The following is a 26,474-nucleotide window of genomic DNA, read 5'->3' on the forward strand; positions in this document are numbered from 1 at the left end:
GGACGGATGGATGGACGGACGGACGGATGGGCGGATGGATGAATGGATGGGCGGACGGTCAGATCGATATACAGGTAGATAGATCGATAGACAGTCTTAAGTCAGTTAGACAGAATTAGATCTATAGATAGAAAATAATCGCAGACGTAAGATACAGTAATGGTGAGTCGGAGGAGCTCCAGCAGGTGGCAGCACTCAATCGTCTCTGACTTGCTGACATCAGTCTGTTGTCAGTGAAAGAAAAGATACAGTCGTCTGAGTTTGCCGTCCAGATTTTTGGTGTTTTTTTAAACTGAAAAGATGGAGGAGTATCATTCTGGAGATGAAGTAAGTGTCATTTAAGAGATGACACCGTTATTATTACTAACTCTTTTCAAATCTAGCAAACAACAGACCGGTGCTTTTAATGCTAGCCTGCTAACCGCTTCATCCGGAAACATAAGATTACTTTAGCGTCTATAAACCTTGATGTTTTCACGTATCTACGTCTTTTATATATACAACGATCACAAAAAGTTAATTTTAACTTGCATTTTACGTTACTGAGTCATAAGATTTGATGTAAAATGATTCAGGGTGTGGCCAAAACAACGTCAGTTTGAATCACAAAGCATAACGATAATAACGTATAATAATATGAACATATTTGCATTTTTAGATTTTATACTTAAGCTTACACATCTTTAACATGCTTGTGAAACCCCTAATTAGCTATAGTTTAACTACAAATAAAAAAACATGGTTATTGTAGTTACCATGCTAACTATAAGATTAACCATGGTTTTGCTGCATTAACCATAATTTAAACATTACATCTGTATCAAAACTGTAGTGTTATTGCACCCAAATCATAAACTTTTACTATAATAAATCCATGGATCATTTTTACTGTGCTGAAGTGTTATAAAATAATCTAACGTTATAAACCTTTCAAAATTTCTCATTTCAGGTTTCTTTCAACCCAGATGATGCAAGTAATGTTGTAAAGGAGGTAATATTCACACACACACACACACACACACACTGACAGTAAAAATAGTAAAACAATCTTTAGTTACTTTGGTGTGTATCTGAATAAATGAATTGTATTGTTGTTAGTCTCTTGTATAACCCATGCCTGCAGGGCGAATGTTAGCCTATTTATTTGAGATCAAGTATCGCTCCATTAACTCTGTCTGTGTGTTTTATCGGTGGGTCAGTGCATCGAGGGGATTATTGGTGGTGTGGACTACAGCCAGAACAAAGTCAACCAGTGGACGGCCAGCATAGTCGAGCACTCTCTCACTCAGTTAGTCAAACAAGGCAAACCCTTCAAATACATTGGTATGTTTTATCTTGTATGTAAATGTTTATGATGTCATGCATCTGATCATATATTTACAGTTATGTGATTGACATTATATTGATTGTGTATAATTGATCAATTTTCAGTCAACTGTGCTGTGATGCAGAAAAGCGGCGCAGGTCTTCACACAGCCAACTCTTGTTATTGGGACACTACCACTGACGGTAAAGCTTTTAGTTTGTAATAACAAGGTAGAGCTTCTATGGTTTAGCTCAACGTATGAATGTCATTATATAATGCAGGTATTATACGTGAAACATAGATTCTTTTAATGGACCTGCAGTGAATAGTATAAATAATATAAAAGTGAAAATAAATAATATTTTTATTTATTTATTACAATTTACAATGTATTTTTTGCTTAATGTATTTATGTATTATGAATTATATGTTATATTGCCTTTATTGGTTATAAGTTCAACTATAAGTCAGAAAATATCAAAACCTGGAAAAGTCATGGAATTTTGACATGGCTTTTTCCAGGCCTGGAAAATTTTTTAGGAAAAACAGAAAAACCAACAAAGTTTTTGAACAGTCATAGAAATAAGATATCTGTATACTTATAGGTTATATTATACAGGTTATACTTTAGGTTATTTACTTCTTTTCTGTCCTTGGCCAATAACAAACCCTCACATTATTAATGTGGTGTAACCATTATCTAAATCAATTTTACATAAATATAAAAATACATTGAAAGTAAATAGATTGTTGAGCGTTTTATGATAGGCAGTAAAAACATGCTTTGTTTTTCTTTTACCACGCATATGTAGACATCACATAAAACATTAGATCATGAAAAATTACTTCATGGAAAATTCATGGAATTTTAGTAGTAAAAACATGTATGAACCCAGAGCTACATATATCAAAGAATAATAAAAAAGTACTCAAACATTTTCCTTTAAAAAATAAAATTAATAATAAATAATATTATTCAAATTAAATATATATTTAAATTCATTGCATTTATAAAAAAAGCATATTGGTCACGTTTTATTATAAAAATCAACAATTAGCATTTATAAATAAGCTTTTATTAATCTAAATTCATTTAAAACATTTACCAAAGATTATGAAACATTAAAACAAATATATTACTTGTATGTGATCTAAAGGGTTACCAAACACTATGGGAGCTAGGTGGCACTATAGCATCTATTTTTCAGATAAAATTCTCATATAGTAAACAACATAAGGCTGTATGTACAACTGATTTTATTCATTATTTCATAAGTGCTCAGCATAATTGAGCACACCCTATTATGAAAAGAAATATTTGTATCCATTTCTCAGTGAAAATAGGCAATATATTTTGGTGCATTTAAACAAAACAGATTTATTAAACAGATATATTTATTAAAATAATATTTTAATATTATAATACAACTATAATACCACTATTATAATACAAACAAACTCAAACAAAATATTCTAAAAATAAAATTACAACCTAAAAAATGTACAGGTACATTTTTCTATTTGTTTGCTTCTCTTCATTTTTTTCATCTTTTTGAAAAAAACTATTTTATATTTTTTTATAACATAAAAATGGGTGTACTAGTGTTTGGACCATTATCATAAGTTATTTTGTTAGATAAGCTCCAGATTTGTCTTCAGTACGGATTAATCTAATGTATATGCACAAATATAATATTCTATAGCTTTCTATTAAAAATATGAATTTAAAAGAGAGATTTGTGAGGGGTGTACTTGCACTGTACTAGCATAATAATTATTTATTAATGTGTGTGTTTACAGGAAGTTGCACAGTGAGGTGGGAGAACCGGACTATGTATTGCGTCGTCAGTGTGTTTGCAGTGGCCATTGCACTATGAGCTGAGTCCCACACATGCACACACACACACACACACACACACACACTGAAGATCAAAGCCAGCTTCACTCACATGTCTATTATTAAGCTTTTTGCTTCAACACATCGGCTTAAACATCAGCCATGTTCAGCTCCTGTCTGTTTGGCCTGATACAATGTTTAGACTGAATTGTAAGCTCTTATCTACTACAATGTATCTATATTTGCTTCTCTGTTTTTGGACCTGCAAAGGTATCATGCACCTTTGCTCTGTATAGAATGAAATGAAAATTTGTTGATGGTAATTATTAAAGTAGTTTGTTTTGGGTTTAATAATACAGTGTTATGAATTCATCTGAATGTTTTTTTTTTTAGTTTTCAGCCACCAAAGGGCATGCAACTTTGTTTAAGCTTGACATAAAGACAGAGAAATGTAAAATTATTCACACATGATGTACGAATGTCATGTCATGTCATAATAGTTGTTCAGCATTATTTTAGGGAATTGAAAATGAGTTTTATCCCCGGCTCTTAAGTTTAAAAACAGCCAGAACACAATCATTTTGCTGAAAGATTTATACAAGAAAATGACTTTTTGTTTGTTTGTTTGTTTGTTTATTTATTCAGTTAATTAACCACACACACATTTCCTCTACAATAATGTTAAATAATTGAATTGCCAAATCTTATTAACATGAAAAACAAGTACTGGAATTAAAAGCTTTGTTTGATTCACTATTTGACTGTTTCTGCATTGATGTGCTTTATGTAACATGATCATTTACCATTGTGGAATTAATCAGTTGAGTCCCGCCAGATTTTGTAACTCAAGATTTCATAAGCTTTAACTTCCACCTAAGAAAGAGGAAGCTGGGTGGTTTCACAGCTAACCATTTAAATTTAATTTGTATATAAATTCAGTTATTTCTCCATCACGATCATATCTAGATCAGCAACAAAATGTCATACAAGATATACTTGAAAAATGTACACTGCAAAAATACTTTTCTTAAAAAGATTTTGCAAACTAGGGTCTTGTGATATTTAAGATACAGTTGAAGTCAGAATTATTGGCCTACCTGTTTATTTTTCCCCAATTTCTGTTTAACTGAGAATATTGTTTTCACCACATTTCTAATCATAATCGTTTTACTAATCGACTCATTTCTAATAACTGATTTATTTTATCTTTGCCATCATCAAAGTAAATATTTAAGTAGATATTTTTCAAGACACTTCTATACAGCTTAAAGTGACATTTAAAGGCTTAACTACATTAATTAGGTTAACTAGGCAGATTAGGTTAATTAGGCAAGTTATTGTATAATGTTGGTTTGTTCTGTAGACTATCGAAACTAAATTTAGCCTAAAGGGGCTAATAAGTTTGACCTTAAAATGGAGTTTAAAAAAAATCTAAACTTAGACATACTGTGAAAATGTCCTTGCTCTGTTAAACATCATTTGGGAAATATTTAACAAAATAAAAAGTTCAAAAGGGGGCTAATAATTCTGACTTCAACTGTATATATCATTTTAAGATATAACAATCAAAATAAAACACTTATTTGACATTTAGCAGTAAAATAGGGCTGATGTAATTGTTTATTTGCAAAATGTGTATTACACTATTGAAATATTAGTTAAAACAGTGGATGGGGGAAGGGCTTCACATAATTGGATTAAATTATCCAACAAAAACTGGACATACTCAAAACAAACAAAAAATGTTGATTTCCACACAGTTCCGTTATATTGTCTCAACACAAATCGATAAGTTAAATACATTTTTACAAATTTAAGTGGATTGAACATAAAACAAAGACCGCAAGATTTGTGTAAATTCATAAGTAGTTTAAACAAGCAGCAAAAAATACTTTGAGTGAAGTTTGGAAATCCCTAAAATACAAAAATATTAATATTTGTTAAAACAGCACTGACATTACACAGCCAAGATCCTCTAGGTTTGAAATGGGTGGGTTTCCGTGGGTTCTTAAAAGTTTTAAAAGTCGATAAACCAAATATGACAAAATCAAGGTCCTTAAATGTATTTTAAAAGTCTTTACGATGTTTTAAATTTTGTTCAAGCGTTGTCCAAAGTGTTTGACTCCAAAACGGCATAAATATATTTATTGGGAGGCAATGATGGGTAAGGGCCAATGGAGTGAACTTGGCCAGGACATTGGGGTTACACCCCTAATCTAAATAATGTGAGAAGTGCCATGGGATTTACAATGACCACAGAGAATCACGACCTCGGTTTAATGTGTTAAATAGGTTTATTGTGTCCCCTTCACTATACTGAGGCATTAGGACTCACACATAACACAGGTTGAGCGCCCCCTGCTGGCCTCACTAACACCACTTCCAACAGCAACCTAGTTTTCCCATGTGGTCTCCCATCCAGGTAATGACCAGGTTCAGCCCTGTTTAGCTTCGGTGAGTAAGCGGTCTTGGGCTGATATGGCTGTGACATTCATGTACTATATATGTGAGCATTTTTATATTCGTCATAAATATAAATTTTGTTTAAGCGTTGTCCAAAGTGTTTGACTCCAAAAAAGCATAAATATATCGTTTTCCTCGATCCATGCGATTGGTTTGGGCTGGGCGTGTCTGGCCAAGCTCCACCGGACCAGAGTATATGCTCCAGCTTGGCTGCCCCTGGTCCCAAACGTGGGAAGGTGATGTGATGCACTCCGAGTGTAGAGAAACGGACGGCAAAATGGGAAAATGTGTACGCCTGGTTGAAGAAAGACAAGTTTAAACAGTGGCTGAAGCCTAATGCTGAAAACAACCACGTAATTTATTCCTTCAAGCTTTGTTTCTTCTGAGCTTATCTGAGTTCTGTTGCATGGTTGTGCTCCATTGATTTATTTAACTACAACTGTTTATTAACAAATGTTTAAGTTAAAGGTTTGATACTGATTAGAACTTCAAGTGGAGATGAGCTCTTAAAATATTCTGAGAAGGTCTTTAGAAAGTCTTAAAATGGTATTGAAATTACCTTTAGGATTATATTATTTAATCATGTAATCCATAAAAAGTGATTGTAATCTGATTTCTAACTTTAAATTATAAATACTTCATCTTTGAAATCTGTTTGCGTAATCCAGACTAGGCATGGGACGGAAACCGGTGTCAAGGTTTACAGCCAATAAAATTTCTCTTATATCGTCAGTTTTATATCCAGCACTGCATAGATATAGTTGTTAGAGAACAAACCAACAAAATAAAACAATGTTCCCCATATTTTATCACAAACATGATTTGTCCAAACAGTGGATGTTTCTTGCAGCACATCAGAAGTTTTCCTTGTTGAAAATAAACTCAGTTCCGCCCTCAGTGTGTGAAAGGCACTGCTTGCTCAGAGCTTTTCCCAGTGCAGTAGGACCACACAGAAATACACCTACTTTTGTACTAGGAGAAAAAAAAATAGTTAGTAATGCACAGTAACTTGACAAAAATATTGTGCATTTTATTTACACACTCTACTTACCCAGGGTGTTGGGATGCAATGAGACTGAACTCATTGTCCCAGTTGGGTTTTCCATAGCGAGTTTTCTGCTTAAGCCCAGTGATAGGATCGTCCTCCGCTTCATATTGAACTCTGAGATGAGCTGCCTTTAACAGTAAACAAAATAAAATGACTTCCTTTTTCACTTAATCTCCTCTTAAACTGTTGTGACTAATCCCATGCAAAATAAAAGTTTGCATTTAGTTAATTTTGTGTTTACTGTGTATATTTATTACGTATTGTATATATAAATGCATCCATGTATCTGAGTATGCATGTATAGAAAATGCTTACTCATATATATCAAAATTATATGTGAATATTAATATATTTGTCTATTTTATAAGTATATACATGTGCAATATGTGTGTGCATTTATATATACATACACATCCATGTATATCCATGCATAGAAAATGCATACATATGAGCAATATCACACGAGTAGCTGTGCGATATGGCTGTATATCGGCACTGGTGGGAGGCGTGCGTTGCCTTAGTGCCCCCACCAGTGCCGATATATGCTACGAGTGTGATATTGCGTTTATACAACAGTTTGACGGCATAATTGTGTATATGAAAACAAAATCAAACATGGAGAGTCTCAAAAACCCTTTTGTATGAGGAACTACTTTCTTCCGGATTTAAATCATAAGCTGACAGTTAAACAGTTGAGTTCGCATCTTTTAAACTTTAGAGCTTTAGTGTCTGCTTTTTGCTGGTTTTATGTGGGTGGAGTAATACACAAAGTGTAAAGAGGCTGTAGGAGTTCTGATATTGCAGAATATTGCACGGCTATCAGCCAATTTGATTCGAGAACCAGACAGAACTGTTGTTTGTGTATATATATATATATATATATATATATATATATATATATATATATATATATACATAAAATTATATGTGACTATTATTATATATGTAAATATTTGTAAAGTATATGCCATGTAATGTGTATTTATATAGCACATTTATTGTGTATGGCCATACACCCAAAGCGCTTCATAATCATGAGAGGGGGGTCTCTCCACACTACCACCAGTGTGCAGCATCCACTTGGATAATGTGACGGCAGCCACAGGACAACGGTGCCAGTGCGCTCACCACACACCGGCTATAGGTGGAGTGGAGAGACAGTGATAGAGTCAATTCAGTGGATGGAGATGATTAGAAGACGATGATGGGTAAGGGTCAATGGAGTGAATTTGGTCAGGACACCGGGGTTACACCGCTAATCTTTACGAGAAGTGCAATGGGATTTTTAATGACCACAGAAAGTCAGGACCTCGGTTTAACGTCTCATCCAAAAGACGGCGCTCACTGACATTATTGTGTCCCCTTCAATATACTGGGGCATTAGGACTCACACAGACCCCAGGTTGAGCGCCCACTGCCGGCGTTACTAACACTACTTCCAACAGCAACTTAGTTTTCCCATGTGGGCCCTGTTTAGCTTCAGTGAGTAACCGGTCTTGGGCTGAGGGGTGATATGTTTGTGGCATTCATGTACAATATGTGTGTGCATTTTTATATACGTAATAAATATACACAGTAGGGGAATTTTTTTTTTTAAAGAGGAAAAATCAAGAGAAACAAAAACTATAAAATGTTTAAAATATTTACAATTTATTTATTTATGTATTTGCAATTATTTTGCTTGAATTTATTATTTTTTTATTTCTAAAATTGTTCTATGACATAAATATATATATTAAATTGAGAAATGGATAAAAATACAAAATATTAAGGTGTACTCATTTATGTTGAGCACAAGTTCAGGTTTACAGACACACACATAGAAAATAAATGAAATATGTCCTGAAAAAAGTCCCACCTGTGACAGCTAAGGGTTTAAAGTGATAGTTCACTCAAATATGAACATCTAATCACCATTTCATTCACCCTCACCAAGAGCTTCTTCTCTTAAACACCAAAGAAGATATTTTGAAGAATATGGAAGTTAATAGCTGCCAGTTTTACACATTCTTCCAAATATCTTCTTCTGTGTTCAACAGAGAACAAAAACTTGAATATGTTTGGGTCAAAATGAGGCAGAATAAATGGTGAGCAGTTATTCTTTTTGGGGCGAGCTATCAGTGTTTTTTGGGGCGTGTTTTTTGGGGCGTGCTATCAAAAGTTCACAGTGTCTAACAATAAACAAGCGTATGTTGATCACCCACCTCAGCATCTTTCCAGCGTGTTAGATAGATGTTGTAACTGAGGAAATCACTCATGTTTTTGTCAGACATTTGCTTTTCCAAACTCTGCAGCAGGTCAGCGAACCATTCAAAAGCCTGAGTCTCCGGACACAGCCAATAGAAATAGATCTGCAAAGGTCATGACAGAATATTAGTCAACGTTGTAAAAATAAATGGATTTTCGATCCCAGGAAGTCAGTTAATGATCAACAAGTAAACATTTTGGGTTAACAGTACATTTAAGAATTTATTACATTATATTAATTGATGTAATTTAATTGTGAAGATCTTTACAATGGGGTTGATTCAATATTTACCTGATATATTGTGGTAGAAAGGTCTACGTGAACAGGAAGTTGCTGCCGACGTTTATTTTTAATATGATAATGTATTTGCCACTAAAATAGAATATTGAAAAGGAGGCGGGGTTTTATTTTTCTGCTCCTCCTCTTATCTTTCACTTGCAGCAAACTAACAGTTAGAGGGGCGTGGCTATGCATATTTTGCCCATGTGTCACACTGATGTCATCAGAGAAGCTCTGCCATTCCAGAGTGGATGCAAATGGTTAGGTTTTGATTAAAGACAAAGTTTCTTTGAGACAAGCATTCTGTTTAAATGGGGAAACATCAAATTCTCTAAAATTGCTAGCCAAGCTTATGAATAAATTTCATTTTAGGAATCACCAATAAAATTCAACAGCAACTGTTTCTTTAGTTTCATTTTAAAATGTTTGAATGCCACAAAATCTGCAGAATCTCAAGTCTGGTCCGACTGGTTCCAGCAAGATTCTGAAGTGTCCCATGATTTCACATGGGTTGATCACGTTATAATGACAAAATGACAGATGTAGTATGTCTGAGTTATATTCATACTACTTGCATTCCTACTGTATAGAACATACATTTCTAACAGCAGAGTAATACATTTAGGGTGTTTTTTATATTATAGAGAGAAATAACAGATAAACTAAGAGGGGGATCATAACAGGTTTATAAGTGAAGACCGGGGCTGGCGGGCACACCGTTACAAAACCGCCCAGTTTTACACTACCAGTCTGTCATTTTTTACCTGCAAAAATAATTTAAAAACCTCCCAAATGGGCAGGAAACCGCCTAATCTGAAAACACTGGGCGCGGATCCGAGCGTGATTGCTGAATTCACATATGCCAAACGAACCATGCTTACTGGGCAAACGAGACAGATTCCGACACAAAAAATCTAGGTGTGAAAGCACCCTTAAATTGAAATGCAGTACCTACTGAGTAGTAGGCAGTTTAAGATGCAGTCTTTATTAAAGATTACTAAAACAAATGTTTGTTTTTGTTTTTCAGTGGATTAACTTGCAAATTAAGGAATTGTTCACCTTAAGTCTAACAGTGATTTCATGACTTCAAATACATTTAAAATATTTATAAGAACATTAAAATACTTGTCTAAGATGTACAGTAAAACACATTGATTATTCAACAAAATAAATTCTGAACATCTCTTTATCCACCGCTCAGTTATTATATCAGTTTATTTAAATGTTTACCATGTCAACCCATTCACCATGCTGATCTCACGAGGAAACGTAAGTATTTTACATTTTGTCAATTTAGTGGCTAATTTGTACGAGTTTAGTCGTACGAAAATGTACGATTTTAAAAAGGAGGCGTAGCACCTAACCCTACTCCTAACCCCTACTGTCATTGAGTAATGAGCAAATCCTAATAAATTGTATGAATTAGATCAGTGGTTCCCAACCTGGGGTCCGCGCCCCCCTAAGGGGGGCGCCAGAGTTCACAAGGGGGGCGCGGGAGAGGATAAGTATTGAGGTAGAAAAAGGCATAAAAATGCTCCACTATTATATAGGGCTGTACAATTAATCGAAAATCCGATTTCGATTTCAAACGATTATAAAAAAGCATTAATCAAGATAAACGATTATATGCATCATATACCGCCACCTTTCCAGCTGTGCACGCGTTGCTCTTTAAAGCGCGAATGTGTGTGTGCAGCACGCACACGCAGCCAGAAGCATGCGGCCAGTCAGCATTCGCTCTCATTTGCACACTGAGACGAGCAGAGGAGCGCAGACATCTAAAGTCATTAACGTGAGCGCTTTAATGGTCAAATAGGTGTCAAAACGCGGTGTTTCGTGATTATTTATATTAGCCCCCATTTGTGTAATAAACAAACAAGTTGAGAATCAATAGACGTGAAAGAGAAACCATTAAAGAGACAGCGCGAAATATTCCTGCTGCCGCCTGTTTTATCATTAATCAAACATAACGAGAAAATGTTTCTCTGAAGGATTTTTGTAGCTAAAGTGTTTTTCTTACAGTGAAGATGCTTAAAGCAGTTTGTTTAATATTTTTATTTAATTGTATTTATTTCTCTTTCCTTTGCAGGCTGGAAAATAACTGTATGTTAACACTTGAAGTCAGAATTATTAGCCCTCCTGAATATTAGCTGAATATTAACTTTTCCTGCCCAATTTCTGTTTCATAGAAAGAAGTTTTTTTTTCTGAACATAAAAGTTTTGATATATCATTTCTAATTACTGATTTATTTTATCTTTGCTGTGATGACAGCACATAATATTTTACTAGATATTTTTCAAAATACAACCATTCAGATTAAAGTGCAGTTCAAAGGCTTAATTAGGGTAATTAGGCAAGTCATCAAAAATATTTATTGCTTAAGGGGGCTAATAATATTGACCTTAAAATAGCTTTCAAAATATTTAAACTTGCTTTTATTCTAGCTAAAATAAAACAAATAAGCCTAGAAGAAAAATATTAGAGGAAATACTGTTAAAATTCCTTGTTCTGTTAAACATAATTTGGGAAATATTTATAAAAAAAAAATTCTCAGGAGCGCTAATAATTTTATTGTATTTTTTCTGATACTCGTTTTGAATAATCGTGATTACAATTATGACCAAAATAATTGTGATTATGATTTTTCCCAATATCGAGCAGCCCTACTATTATATATGTATTTTTTAGTACCAAAAAAAAAAATCAAAACACATGCTTAAAATTCCAACATAATAGTAAAAATAATTAAAATAAATAACTTTAAATAATTATTTAAATTTTGCTCACTTGCGCAATGTGGTTGTCCAACGTCTCGTAAAGGCAAAATCAAAACAAAAATGGCAGAGAAACGTAAATGCAATGATTCTTTAGAGGTGAAGAAAAAGATTAGACAGTATGTCAAAGCCTACCTAAATTTTGGTTTTATTGAAGGCCAAGACAAGTTAAAACTGATTATTTTATATTTTGTATACATATTATATATTAATATTACACAAACACACACATACTGTATGTATGTATATATATATATATATATATATATATATATATATATATATATATATATATACAGTACATATGTGTGTGCGTGCGTGTGTATTTATATGGTGGGGGTGCTCCAATGTTTGTATATGTTCATGGGGGGGGGCCCTAAGAAAAAGGTTGGGAACCACTGAATTAGATCGTGTGAATTCATACGAATTAGCCACTAATCTAAAAAGTTTGAGATTGCCGTGAGATTGGGTTGGTTTTACACTTAAAATACTACACTATAAACAAGGCATTTTCCAAAGGTATCACTATTTATGACCTTTTTAGTGAAGACGTTTTGGTTCTCCTGGACGTGTTTATACCAGACAGACTTCAGAACAGAAGCAAAGGGCGTCACACCAATACCAGCACCAACCAGCATCACCGCTTCATAACGAAAGACATCTTCACTGGCTGTCCCAAACGGCCCGTCCACTGCCATCCTACATGGAGGACAACAGACAACATTAATGGATGACAAACATACAACATTTAACAGTGCTACAGTTGAGCATTGTGTTGTTTGCATTAGTAGACTTTTAAGTCCTCAACAGTAAAAGTTAGAAATGAAGAAACACATAAGGAGAAATGGCTACCAAAATTCACAGATGTTGAAATCAACGCATTGCCAACCATCTCACACAGAAACCTCCTCTCCCATCACTTCTCTTTTTTCAACAGCGATTGTTCACCCACATCCCCTTTTTCACACACGTATTTTCCTACTTTACATGAGAGACTTACTGGTACTATTAAAAAGCCCACAGCTGTGTTATTTGAATTGGACTTGCACCTGAGAAACCTTACATTACAGAGGCAATTCACCCTAAAATGACCATTTTGTCATGACTTATTCACTCCTCATGTTGTTCAGATGATTTTGAAGAATGTCCATGTAATGAATATATACTTTGATGTGTTCATATATTCAATTAAATGTAACAAATAAAAATCCAACGTTCAAATGTTTGTTCTGGAAATGTATGCTAATGAACGATATTTGGACTTAACCACGCCAACTTCGCTAAGTGCTGCAAAACTATAGTTATACAACTTTTAGTGAGGAAGGAGGATAGGCTGACGTCTATATTTTTTAATGCCATGCGATCTACCCACGATACCTTTGCGATCGACGTATTGGTCACCCCTGCTTTAAGCTTTCATTATTCTGTATATACGGCATATATAGTTCTAGGGTCAGGAAGTTCATTAGTACTCAATATTGTAATGTATTACTTTCAAAAGTAACTTTCCCCAACACTGTCCAAAATAATATCATAAATGTGAACTGTTCCTTGAAATAACTCACTTTGATGGTGTCCAACAAAATGTTTTATGTTTTATCAACATCACCATCATATATTTCCAAATATGTATGACTTTCTTTGTTTTGGTGTAGAAGATTGTCTATACCCTATCCCCCCTCAAATTGATAGCTGTCCAATACGGTATTGAGAATGAACCAGGTTTACAGCAGCATGAGGGTAAGTTCTCATCAATCTTACTTTGGTAGTGTCCAAGCATCCAGCACCGCAGTCTTATCCCCTCCACAGGCAGAGTAAAGTGCCTGCGTCCAGTCCCCTACGATTCGGATGTGCACGCTGAAGTGGTCTTCCTCCGGGGCAGAGGTGAGGGTGAAGGGATGCCATTCTAACTGAGAGATCGACGGGCACATCATGAAAATATATTGGCCCACCTCCATCTTAAAGCCTTTCTTCTTCATCTGCAGCTCAAGGGTTTTGGAAGGGTGCGTTACAACCTGTAAAGTAGCAATGAAATGATGAGAATAAGAAATTGAATGATTCTTTGAATGTAGGAGAGTAACTGTACCCACATACACTGTAAAACCTGCAGGGTTCCACACAATTTATTTATATCATTTAAGTTAACTTAACAAATTAATGTGGATTGAACATAAAACAATTAATTTGTCCCCAAAAAAATCTCAAGAATTGTGTTGATTCAGCTCATTTTAAATAAGTATTTTAAACAAACAGCAAGCATATTTTTTGTATGTAGTCATACAGAAAATCTTTGTTAAAGTTTTTTGTTTTATTTTAGTATGCAAGAGAGACAAAATACTGTTTCAAGAGTTCACACTTAGCTGATGATTGATTATTAAGCATGTTTGGCATGCTGTCCCCGGAGAGAGCCCTGAGTTTATAAGACCCTCGGGCCCATGGCTCCCTCTCGTTTGCAGGGAGAGAGAGGAATTTGACCTTAGGTAGGTCTCGATAACTGAGAGAGATATACTGCTGATTAAAAGCTAATTAATCTATTATTAAGCTAATTGATCTATTGTGCTGATTTGGTTTGGTCAATTCACCTATGTCGCAAGTTTTTGGACTGTGGGAGGAAACCGGAGAGACAACAGTGCTAACCACTGGGCTGCCGTGCTGCACTATCAAGGAAAAGGGAGGAGGAGTAGTGGTAGAAGGCGGGATTCTTCAAGATGAAGATAACTGAGGTAGGAAACTCTGGTTATTTATACCGAGTTTGAAATCTAGAGTGAGTAAAAGGGCTTGCAAAAATCGCCTTTAGTGGGCAAAGAACCATATATTATTTGTCACGACACTGATTACAATATATTAGGGCTGTGAGATTTGACTAAATATATGATGCATGGAAAGAATAAGTCTGTTGTTTCATATTATGCTTCACTGTGTTTTTCATGGTGTCAGAAAATACTTTGCTTATAGTAATACTTTTTCATAATTTTTATGAACCAATTTTATACGCTATTGTGGGGATGCAGACACAAACATGAATAACAGCATTGTGAGAAACTTGCAGTCTTGAAAGTACAAACAATGTTAACATTTTGCATTTTATTTAGCTATATTTGTTATTAATACTTTAATGTTGGACCTGTTATCAGTTATTTTAAAAATGGTTTATATTTTAATAATACTATTTATTTCTGCATTTTAATCCAACATTTGCACTAAAGTTTTAAATGATGTAAGAAATATGATCACATAAAAATGATTGTATGGCATTTAGCATAAATGACATCAAAACGACAAACGTATCCAACAAACACCATGATGCAAGGTTAAAGCTTCCAACAACAACTGAGGATTAAATTCAAGATTATTTATCAATATCAACGTTAACAGCACAGGGAATCCTCTTGAACTGTAGTTATGTAATGAACATCGGTTTCCTCTACTATCCAAGCTAGTGAAATTATTTCTTGCTATACCTGACACCAGCACACAAAGTGAAAGAAATTTTCTTTGGCCGGCAACACAGTAACAAGGCAAAGAGCAAGCCTGCATCCCTCTCACATGGATGTGCTTGTATTTCTAAATGCAAGATCCATGAGCTTGACCAAAGACTGTCTGTGACTAGAGGATGAGAGCAGGGATGACTTGTGTTCTGTATAAAGTCGGATGAAGTAAGATTCTATTCATAATTTCTGTCGAAAACCTGGGTAAATATAAAATGATTAAATTGCAAGATGGGCTCTTTATTCGTAGTTGCATTGCTGTTTATTTTTATGACTTTTAAATATAAAAATACGTTTTCTCATACATTATATCTGCATGTTAAAATATCATGCAGTCATTTGTTAGTTTACTGTGTCTAAGCATATTTTATTTATTATTTTAATATTTTTTATTTATTTAAATAATTTATTTATAAATAGTTTATTTATTATTTATTTTCTGTTTGGCTGTATAGGCTATTGTCGCTTGTTAAACTATTTCTTTTCTGAACCAAAATAATTTTCATTCTTGTTATCACTGCTGGAAACTTAAATATTACAGTTATTTTTTTAAATCAGACTACTTATTGTATAACAGACTATTACTTGTGCACACATGGTCGTTTGCATAATCTTAAGTATATATTCATTCATTTTGTTATTTTAGTAAGTGTTGAAATGTAGCAGAAATTAAATGATTGAATGAGATTTAGTCTAGGTCAAAACAATTTTATTAACCTTTTAATTCGTTTTATGAATACTGTGTTATGAATATGAGTTTTCAAAACGCATTTTAGGTTTCGGGTGTGGCTACTTTTACTTTATATAGCCTTAATTAAATGTATAATTAAAATGCAATAATTAGCCTACAGCTTTTTTCTTTTGTATTATAAATATTTCATTTAGGTATTTTCAATTTCAACTTTTTATTTATGCAATATTTATTAATTTAGGCTATTTATTTTTTGTGGGTCAGCTGTATTGCTGACGAGAACTGTTTTTGTCTTTCTGAACTGGTTTAAGTAATTAAGTTTCACTTAGTTCTTAATACTGCTGAAAACATGTTAAATAATAAAGTTACTTTAATAACTTAAACTTAAAGTATTACAGGATAAACACAAGTTTGCTTTGCATATACAGCAAGCTTATGATGCAAATGTTAAATGACAATGTTGCGTGCAGCTTTTTATTTTTATATTACTCTGTAACTTAAAAAAGTATTATAATGTTTTAACAATTTATGTTAGTCCTATGAAATTAATGGATTCGTCTATGAACTAATTAAATGTGTATTGAAAAGGATTTCTTTCTGTCTTTTTAACTAGTAGCTCGAACCATGGGTAGTCGAGTAACTCCAGTATTGTTTTGAAAAGAAACTGATTAGCAGAAACCGCAAGTTGTGCAAGCCCTAATATATACAGTGCGTATCGTTGTATGGGATTTTGCCCTATAGAAAGAGTTAAAGACAGGGCCACATTTTGTAAACCACAGTTCATATAAACTACAGTACTTTGCTTTTCCCCCTTGCTAAATGAAAACATACTAATCCATAACTCTTGTGTACCATTACAGCCTTACTTGTTTCACTAACCTTAGTAATGACCACTTTTTGCTGCGAGCGGTAGAAGCGCACCAGTCTCTCACAGACATACAGGAACATGGGGCCAACCACCCACTTCCATGTCTGTAAGGGGATGTATTTGTTAAAATGCAATATTTATTTGTCAAATTGAGCAAGACGCATTTGAGATTCTATTATTATGATTCACCTTTGGTGGGTTTCCTGCAAAGATGGGTACTGGGCAGTCGGTGCCATTTTGGCCCCACTTCTCAAACTTGCTGTGACATATAGTTGGGTCATGAACGTGTAGATCTGCATCAGTCTGGCCTCGAACAATACGCCTATACACACAAAAACACACACACACACACACACACGAATAATTAATAATGCATGATAATTATTCAGCCATTGTTTTTTGCCTTCTTAGAATGAAGTGAATGAGACGCGTCAAGATATTGAACAGAGACTGCTGGAAAACCTGCCTTTGTAATCTTAAAACTGTCAAAAATGAGTGAGTGCTTTCAATCTTCTCCTTATTGGTGTAAAGTTTAAACAGGAATTGTGGAATTGACAGTGGACTGGAGCGAGGGGTGAGTGCCAATCACTGTGAGTGACACCTGTCAAAAACAGTAAAAATGTGCTGGAGTCTGTGCTTAAATTACATTTGACACTTTAGGCTAGACTCCAGCTAGACTGAAATTCAGTCATCTAAATATCTGCATTTTTGACAGAAATGTTTTAAAGCTTTAACTGGAATGAGAACTGAACATTTGTGATTGGTAATATTTCTTAAATGTTCTTTAAAAGCCATGTAGCAAAGGTTACATTCTTTTATTCTAAATACATTCATTCAGTTTCCTTTAGCTTAGTCCCTTATTTATCAAGGGTTGCAATAGCGGAATGAACCGCTAACTATTCCGGCATATGTTTTAAGCATCAGATGCCCTTCCAGCCGCAACCTAGTACTGGGAAATTCCCATACACTTTTGCATTTACACAAACGGGGTGAACATGGAAACTCCACACACAAATGGCAATTGGCCCAACTGGGACTAGAACCAGGGACCTTCTTGCTGTGAGGTAGAGGTCTGAATTGCTGTGAGGTATAAATTTCCGAATAAAGCGCGAGAGCGGTCGATAACAGGTTTAATTTGGGACAGGAGCGGGCCGTCTAGCAATATCGCTCCCGACTCCAGAGCGAGCGAGCACGCGTATGTAACGTTATGTGTGACTGAAACAGCGCGATGCTGTGTTTAGCTTGTTTGTTCGTTGTGTGTGTGTGTGTATGTGTGTGTGTGTATGTGTGTGTGCGTGCACTAATGAGAGGTGTGTGTGTGTGCGCGAATGAGAGAGAGAGAGCTTTGCCTGTGTGTGAGTTTATACAGACAGCTGTCTGGACTCTGCATAGCAGGGTGGATTTCGATTTTGTTCTCCCCCTGCTCTTTAGCGGGATCGGGTGCGGCGGGTAGAAACCGGGGCGGGTCGGGCAGTGGGACAACAAATGCTGAATATAAGAGGGAGCGGTCGGGTTCGGGCTAAAACCTGGCGGGAGCGGGATTCAAAATTTAGTACCGCGCAGATCTACTGTGAGGCGACAGTGCTAAGTGATGCATTCTAAATACATAACAAATGGAAATAACTGTCATTACGTTTTTAAATAAGTGTTTTCTATATTTAATGATGCTTATTTTATTTTAGAATGACTATTTTGAAAAAAAAAAAAATATATATATATATATATATATATATATATATATATATTTTTTTTTTTTACACTTTATATTAATATATGAATTAATATTTTATGTATATTTAAGTGTGTATTTTATTTATGCAAAATGTTAAAATGTTTAATATTTTGTGGAAACAAACTTTAACAGAACATCATTTATCTCAAACTGAACTTTTTTAGAATTTTTTTTTAAATGCCTTTGCTGTCACCTTTGACAAATTAAATGTTTTCTTTCTGAATAAAATTATTACCCTTTTTTTAAAGGTAGTTTTATAATATACTTCAGTGTTCTTCCTTAATAATCTGTATATGCTGCATATGTCTAAAACATCTGAAATAGAATGTTTTTTTAAATATTTCATTGCGTTTGCTTATTTAAAATAACCAGTAATTGATTCTGCTGTCAAATAAAATGTACTTTTTTGGGGTATCAATTTGCAAAAAATATATATGAATAGAAGCAAACCCTCACCCGATTCCATGAAGCACCAATCCAATGAAAAAGACGATAAACAGGTGATGCGTGAACCAGAAGACCTCAAAGTAGGACCTTCGGATGACCTCCATGGAGGAGGTGATGATGAGGATGAGGGCGAGGGTGATCACGACACCCGTCAATCCTGCTACTGTCGTAAACATCACTATGGTCGGGTTCTGGAAAATACAAAACAATGATAATAAATGATAATAAAATGCACTACACAAAGGAGACGAAAGCTGTGAATTAAAGAAACTAATGATTTGGTGGAGCTGCTCTTCAGTTGATCATCCTTCAGTGGTGACATTTGTATTAAACTGTACTAAATTAGTTTTAATTTTACTAGAAATATACCAGCATTATACACTATACTCCTGCCTGCCTGATTTGCTTGAATTCTCCACAATATTAAATATTGCTATGACTTTTTATTCTCTTTTTTAATCTATGTTAAGCTGCTTTGGCCACATTGTTAAAAGCACTATAGAAATAAATGTCTGTTTAATGTAATTGTAAATCAGGTGGTTTAACCATGTGACACACATTTTGTTATTAAACTACAATGCAAAATTACCCCCTTCTAATAATTGACTAATACTGATGAATAAAATGTACAAAATTGTTAGGATACTAAATAGCAGTCTCAATATAATGTGTTCATATGGTAAAGTATGTTAGTATTTCCACAAAAAAAGAATAAAGATAATTCAATATATACAAAATAGCACAGACTGAAAATATAGTCAAACTCTGAGGTTATAAAAGCACAATCCTTTAAACTTTTGAAATGATTTCTCCTGTTGTCAAAAGCAACACAGTAAACAAATTATTTATTTATTTCCCTTTGGCTCAGTCTCTGATTTATCGTAGGTCGCCACAGCCGATGCCCCTCTAGCTGCAACCCATTACTGGGAAACACCTATACACACTCATTCACTACGGCCAATTTAGTTTATTCAATTACCCTATACCGCATGCCTTTGGATTGTGGGGATAAACTTGAGCACCCGGAGAGAACCCACATAAACACAGGGAGAACATGCAATCTCCACACAGAATTGCCAACTGGCCCAGCCGCGACTCTAAGCAGGGATGTTCTTAATGTGAGGCGACAGTGCTAACCACTGAGCAACCGTGCCACCCCAAATTCATAATTATTATTGAAAAATATAAAAACTTCTTCTATTTAAAAGAATGTAATATGCAATTTCTTGATCCTCTGTTTGACTTCTTGGGTTAATTCAATTTCCACGCAAGAGTGCCCTCTAGCTTTTGGATGAGATTTACTACTGATCACAGAGCTGTGCGCACCTGACAAGATGTTCATAACAATTAAAGCATTTGCTAAATCATGATTTTAATTTCATTTAGATTAATCGAGAAGGCCTACTGCAAAGATGCAGTTCTTGGATATTATTTTTATTCACAATACAGTGGTATCCAGCATGCACTGTACAATTTGCATGTACAATTGAGGAATGCACACTACGAGCTGATAACAATTAAGATTTGTCTATATACAGAATATTTTTTGATTCAGGGATAACAGTTTAGCTCAAAATCTTCCTAAATGTTTTACTTAAAAATGGTCTTTTAATGGTATGAGTTTTTACATTTTTTGGTGAACTTACTATCCTTGTTGTATGAATACATCTTTTTATAACGGTCATGGGATATGAACGTTGACATAGCAACATGGCACTATTAATGTTTTAGTTACTGTATGATGATCATGGGCTTCTCTATTTAATGCACTATTGTGGCTCATCATTGCGACAGAATCTTTTTCACAACAGAATGATGTAACTGTGGGCGGAAGTGGGAGTAAATGCTGCAGGGCTGAACTGAAATCAGCTGGAGTATTGTTGCATAACGAACAGGATTGGAATCTCCATTTCAACAGGAACTTCTGTTAATGCTGAGATTGAGTGATTTTGAAATGAGCTAAAATCTTGCAGAACTCACCGTGTCATTGCTCCTGATGGGGTTCAGGTAGGATCTGTTGTCATTGTTGCCAATCTGAGAGAGCACATACGGCAGGTGACTGCTGTTGATCATCAGCTGAGAGTCCATGAATCTCTCAAAGTTAAACAGGTGGGCTATGATGTGGACGGCTGGGAGAATAAGATATATGTTAATATAATGTAATATAATGTATGCAAGACATTTACCAATGATTTTTAAAAATTATTTAACTGCTATATTAAAGTTTTAATTTTTAAAATAAATGTATAAAAACTAAACACTAACAAACAAACTGACTTTACTTTAAAAAGTGTGTAAACCTATTGTGACTTGGAATTTTTAAGTAGACTTATTTTTTTTATCATTTTGCATATATTTAATTTACTTAACAATTTTAGTCAACTAATTAGACATTTAAAAACAACAATGACAAATAATAAACAATACAAAAACATAAAAATGACTAGAACTAACTAAATAAAACAAACCTAAAACTAACAAAAGCAGACATTAAAATTAAATAAAAATATTAAATAAATCCTAATTAAACTTTTAAAAACTTTATTTTTAAACATTTTATTTATTTATGATTACTATTATTATTATTCAGGATTCTTAGCCACCGGAGGACAAGGGGGATAGGCCTACGTCCTCCTCACTGTTAGAGCTTATTTAGAAACAGGTGATTAATAATAAAATTAACGTAAATTTTGGATCTCATTCAGCTGCAATTCTTAAATATCCGCTACATCCCTGTTGCTATTATTTGTGTTTATTTATTTTGTACTTTAAATTCTAGGTTTTGAGGGCATTAAAAAAGATTTGAAAATAGGTTTGGTAGAGGATTTAAAGATAGACTTAAGACTTTTTCACAGTACCTGTGTGGAAGGCAATCATGTAGGCCACCAATTTGTGGAAAGTGATGTTTCTGTCAAGCTGTCGAGCTGCAGTGCGGCTGCAGCACTGTAAACACATTAATGAGGAGATTCAGATTCCCTTTTCATTATGATTGCATTCAAAATTGCCCCATACCAGCTGTGTAACCATAGCGGATGCACTCAATCAGTCCCACAATACACCAATTACAAGTTTAACAACCACACGACTTAACCATAAACATATAGAAAAAGCATTTCTATTATAGGCTATGCATCCCTTAGACCACGCACCACCATACCTAGGTAGTAAGTCAAATTTATCCGTTTTACTTTTCATTCATTCATTCATTTTCTTGTCGGCTTAGTCCAGGCCCGGATTAAAAACTCAGGGGCCCCTGGGCACATTGTCTTGTAAGGCCCCCTACCACCCCTATAGTTGAATTTAAAAAATAAGAATAATGTAATAATTTTTTAATAAAATTAATCTATAATTTGTTGCCCACAAATTTAAATAAATGCTATATAGTACATATGTATTTATAGTCTACAAAGATTTAACTTATTTTTCAAAGCATTGAATAAAAATATTAATAAAACTATATATATATATATACATATATATATATATATATATATATATATATATATATATATATATATATATATATATATATATATATATATATATATATATATATTTAAGGGTATTTTAATGTATTGCTTTTACAAACTTATAAAGCATATTATTGCCATGGCATATAACGCACAATGCTTCTCCAATCCAGTTCTATGAATCTGAGTTCTATCAATCTGAGTCTTTCATAATACAAACACTGATTTACTGTGTCTCTCCTTCTCTCCCTGTATTTTCTCTACTCTTCTCGTGAAGAAGACTTGATTATAAACCTAAAAGTATCCGAAATCACAGACACTATACCTCTTCTCTCCCGTCTCTCTCCTCTTCTGGGCCTTTCTCTCTCTCTCTCTCTCCCTCTCTCTCTCCTTTTCTGTCTGTCTCTCACACGATGAATCCAGTCCGCGCTGCCGTTAACCTCCTCCGCCTGGTTAATGCTAGCTTCTCATCATTTAAAGTTACCATAATGTCTTCTGTACCCTCATTCTCCTTATCATAGGTCTGTTTAAAAATGGTGTGTATGAAAAATGCCTCAATGAAGATGCCTCCTCTCCTCTTTCTCTCGCGTTTGCTAAATACACTTGTCCACTCATTTTTGATCTATGACAGATATAACGTTACACTACAGTCCGCTCAGTTTAGTGCGGGTTATTACAAAACTGACGTTTCAGCGCTTGACCAAATACAGCATTCTGTTTAGTTAAAGAAAAAAAGGCAGTTTAAATATAATAATAATATTAATGTGTTATCGCGATTTTTTTGCTCAGAGGAAATACAGTTGTCTGAGCAATATAGTTTTTGCAGAGAGGGAGGAACCTACAATAAGGCTAAACATTATTTAATACCCACGAGACACTTGTGACTTTAAATCACATTTACATTATTTTTAAAAAATGTTTTCTTCCTGATAAAAATAAATATATTTCCAATCTGATATGTAATGGGGAGAAAAAAAGTAGCACGAGTTCAGCTGATGGTGGATTCGAACCGAGTTTATAATTTATCGCGCCAAAAGATGAACCTGTGCGCTTTACAAGTGCGCCACTGCGGCTGTAATGTTAAATGGCTCTTCACTCTTCTTGTCTCTATCAATCAAGCATCGACGGGCGTAAACCCTGAAAAGCTTATTCCAACTAGACGCGCTATTTGCAATTAGCGAAAAAAAGACACTCCGAAATTGTCCTTTTTTTTCTCCCCCCTCGCAGGGGCCCCTAGTGCGAACGGGCCCCTGGGCCTGTGCCCATAATGCCCATTGGTTAATCCGGCCCTGGCTTAGTCCCTTTATTAATCAGGGGTCGCCACAGCGGAATAAACCACCAACTTATCCAGCATATTTTTACGCAACGGATGCTCTTCCAGCCGCAACCCATCTCTGGGAAACATCCACGCACACATTCATTTATACTCATACACTACGGACAATTTAGACTACCCAATTCACCTGACACCTGTACCGCATGTCTTTGGACTGTGTGGGGGAAACCGGAGCACCCGGAGGAAACCCACGCAAACGCAGGGAGAACATGCAAACTCCACACAGAAACGCCAACTGAGTCAAGGATCGAACCAGCGACCTTCTTGCTGAGAGGCGACAGCACTACCCACTGCATCACCCACTCCGTTTTACTTTTATGCCAAAAATTAATAGATTAAAGATTATACCATACTTTTTATCCATTTTCTTCCATATATCAAAACTTTATTTTTGATTAGTATATGCTTAATTTAGACAACGTCTATTCAATGTTTACAATTTTGAACACTCAGATTCGAGACTTTCAAATGTAGCATATTCGATCTCAATCAAATAATCATAGCAGAACATAAACAAAAAGTTTATCCTTGTGCATATATATCTTACTTTTTCAAAAAACTGACATTATAATTTATAATCGCAATCCTGTCGGATTTGTCAGGGTCACACTATGCATGGACTCAACATCTTGCCCCAAAGGAAGAATTTGCGCGCCAAATTATACGCATATGACCACAAGATGGCGACCACAGCCGAATTATATCGGTGGACGTTTCAAAATTGTTAATTTAACATTTGTATGAGTATTATGGCAGAAAAAAACGTTGTTTTATTACTAGACAGCTCACTGACAGATACAATTATCACAGGGTCTGACTAAGAAAATCTCATTTGTCTGATTTATCAACTAGCAAAGCACTTACAACGGCATCCCTTCGCCTGAGTGCTCGAATTCACTCACTTCTTTTCATTACTACCTTGAAGTGAACTATATTAGTGGACTCAAGTAAGGAATAGTGAATGAATGTCAATTTCGGATACAGCCCAAGTAGACAAACCTGTATAGATCCTCGGAGAAACGAGAGCAGATTTCTGCAGACCGGCAGCAGGATCAACATGCAGTTAAAGTTGAGACATGCAGCTGGAGCTCTGGCCCACGAGAGAGCATGCTGAGGAGGACAGAAAAACACAGGTGGGACTTTCATTTCCTATTTCCAGCTCCTATTTTCCAGCTTTATTCAACAATTTCACGCAAGACAAGTACTAAAAATTGTGTGTAGAGGAAAATATAAAAAATATGCTAAAATGTTGGTTAAATAAGAACTGCAGGACATTTTTTGAGATATAAATATGTATTTTTTTATTTAAATCGAGATAAATTTATTTTTAGGTTTTAACTTAAACGCTGCATTTTAAGAAATGGTCAGTCAAAATAATTACGGCATCACATTTACAACCAAAATGTAATTTTTGATTGTTAATGCTAAATATTAAAATAAGAATACAACATTGTGTATGTATAGCTGTACCAAAAATAATATTTTAATTTATTAGTGAAACAAAACCATGGTTAATTGAATTAATTATTTATTTGATTAATTATTCAATTATCGTTGCTAAATTTGCTAATTTCCATTAGGCAATTAAAATATTGGCCTTATAATTGCATTAACACTATATAATAGCATGTAAGATACAAACAGTTACAAATCCTAAAGGGTGCAGTAAATACTACGAATAGAATACAAAAATACATCTATTAATACAATAAATATTGAAAATGTATACATTATTTGACACTTACCCCAAGAATGACTCTAGTATAGTAGTATTTGTCAATCAAAAAGGCCATGTAAAAATATACAAAGAGAAACACATTGATCCCGAGCCATACCAGCTGAAATACACAAACAAAAGAAGCGTAAAACAGAAATATAATGTTTGAAATTTATAATTTGATAACAAAACGCAAAAGTAATAATAAAAAAAAAGACTAGTTGTAAAAAAATCATAATCCCGATAGCTTACGATAACAAAAACGGATAGTCCTTCATTTGCAGCAAAGTTTCCCATGATGTTGAGCAGAGTTGAAAGAGAAGATCAGGAGATGAGATCGAGAGAAAGTGAGCCACAAGACAGAAAGAGGACTCGGCATTGAATCAGGAAATGTCACAAATTTGAATCAATCTAGCAAAGTTCCTCTGGCTAAAGAGGATGGCCATGTGAACTCTCACTTCTCCTTCTGTTGTTGAGTTAACCCTGTTTAGTCTATTTACAAGCGTTATATGATTTAAAGAACTCTTCTGCTTTTGTTACAGCCACTTTTTTGAACATGCATGTATAACTCTAAATGAGTTATACCTTGGCCCATATATAGAATTTGCACAATGCTATAAAATATGCTGCAAAAAACACATTAGTTTTATCTGTACTTGGATAAACTATTGTTAGTAAAGCAAAACCATAGTTAATTTAATTAACACAACTTCTTGTTCTTGTTAGCTGAATTGGTTAATTTTCATGTAGAAATGGGGTTTAAAATGGG

The 26,474-nt window shown here is 34.4% G+C and overlaps 3 protein-coding genes across 3 annotated transcripts in view; 2 read left to right on the forward strand and 1 right to left on the reverse strand.

Annotated features, from left to right (window-relative positions):
• Positions 1 to 216: 216 nt before the first annotated feature.
• dynlt3 (dynein light chain Tctex-type 3) lies at positions 217 to 3,899 on the forward strand. Its single transcript, NM_205608.1, is given in 5 exon segments — positions 217 to 327; positions 950 to 991; positions 1,200 to 1,323; positions 1,432 to 1,509; positions 3,107 to 3,899. Coding segments are annotated over 5 exon segments (348 nt in total). The 5' UTR covers positions 217 to 300; the 3' UTR covers positions 3,184 to 3,899.
• Positions 3,900 to 4,745: 846 nt separating this feature from the next.
• Positions 4,746 to 26,082, reverse strand: cybb (cytochrome b-245, beta polypeptide (chronic granulomatous disease)). Its single transcript, NM_200414.1, is given in 13 exon segments — positions 4,746 to 6,578; positions 6,658 to 6,782; positions 8,859 to 9,005; positions 12,493 to 12,655; positions 13,718 to 13,971; positions 17,015 to 17,107; positions 17,193 to 17,325; positions 19,192 to 19,373; positions 21,163 to 21,311; positions 22,041 to 22,125; positions 24,988 to 25,098; positions 25,734 to 25,826; positions 25,958 to 26,082. Coding segments are annotated over 13 exon segments (1,698 nt in total). The 5' UTR covers positions 26,003 to 26,082; the 3' UTR covers positions 4,746 to 6,460.
• grpr (gastrin-releasing peptide receptor) overlaps positions 24,631 to 26,474 on the forward strand; it is a 65,075-nt gene continuing 63,231 nt past the window's right edge. The window contains exon 1 of the mRNA XM_073916847.1: positions 24,631 to 25,121. The gene's annotated coding sequence lies outside the window, so the exon portion shown is untranslated. The remainder of the gene's footprint in view (positions 25,122 to 26,474) is intronic.

The sequence above is a fragment of the Danio rerio genome, chromosome 11 (assembly GCF_049306965.1).
Source record: "Danio rerio strain Tuebingen ecotype United States chromosome 11, GRCz12tu, whole genome shotgun sequence".
In the NCBI taxonomy this organism is placed as follows: Eukaryota; Metazoa; Chordata; class Actinopteri; order Cypriniformes; family Danionidae; genus Danio; species Danio rerio.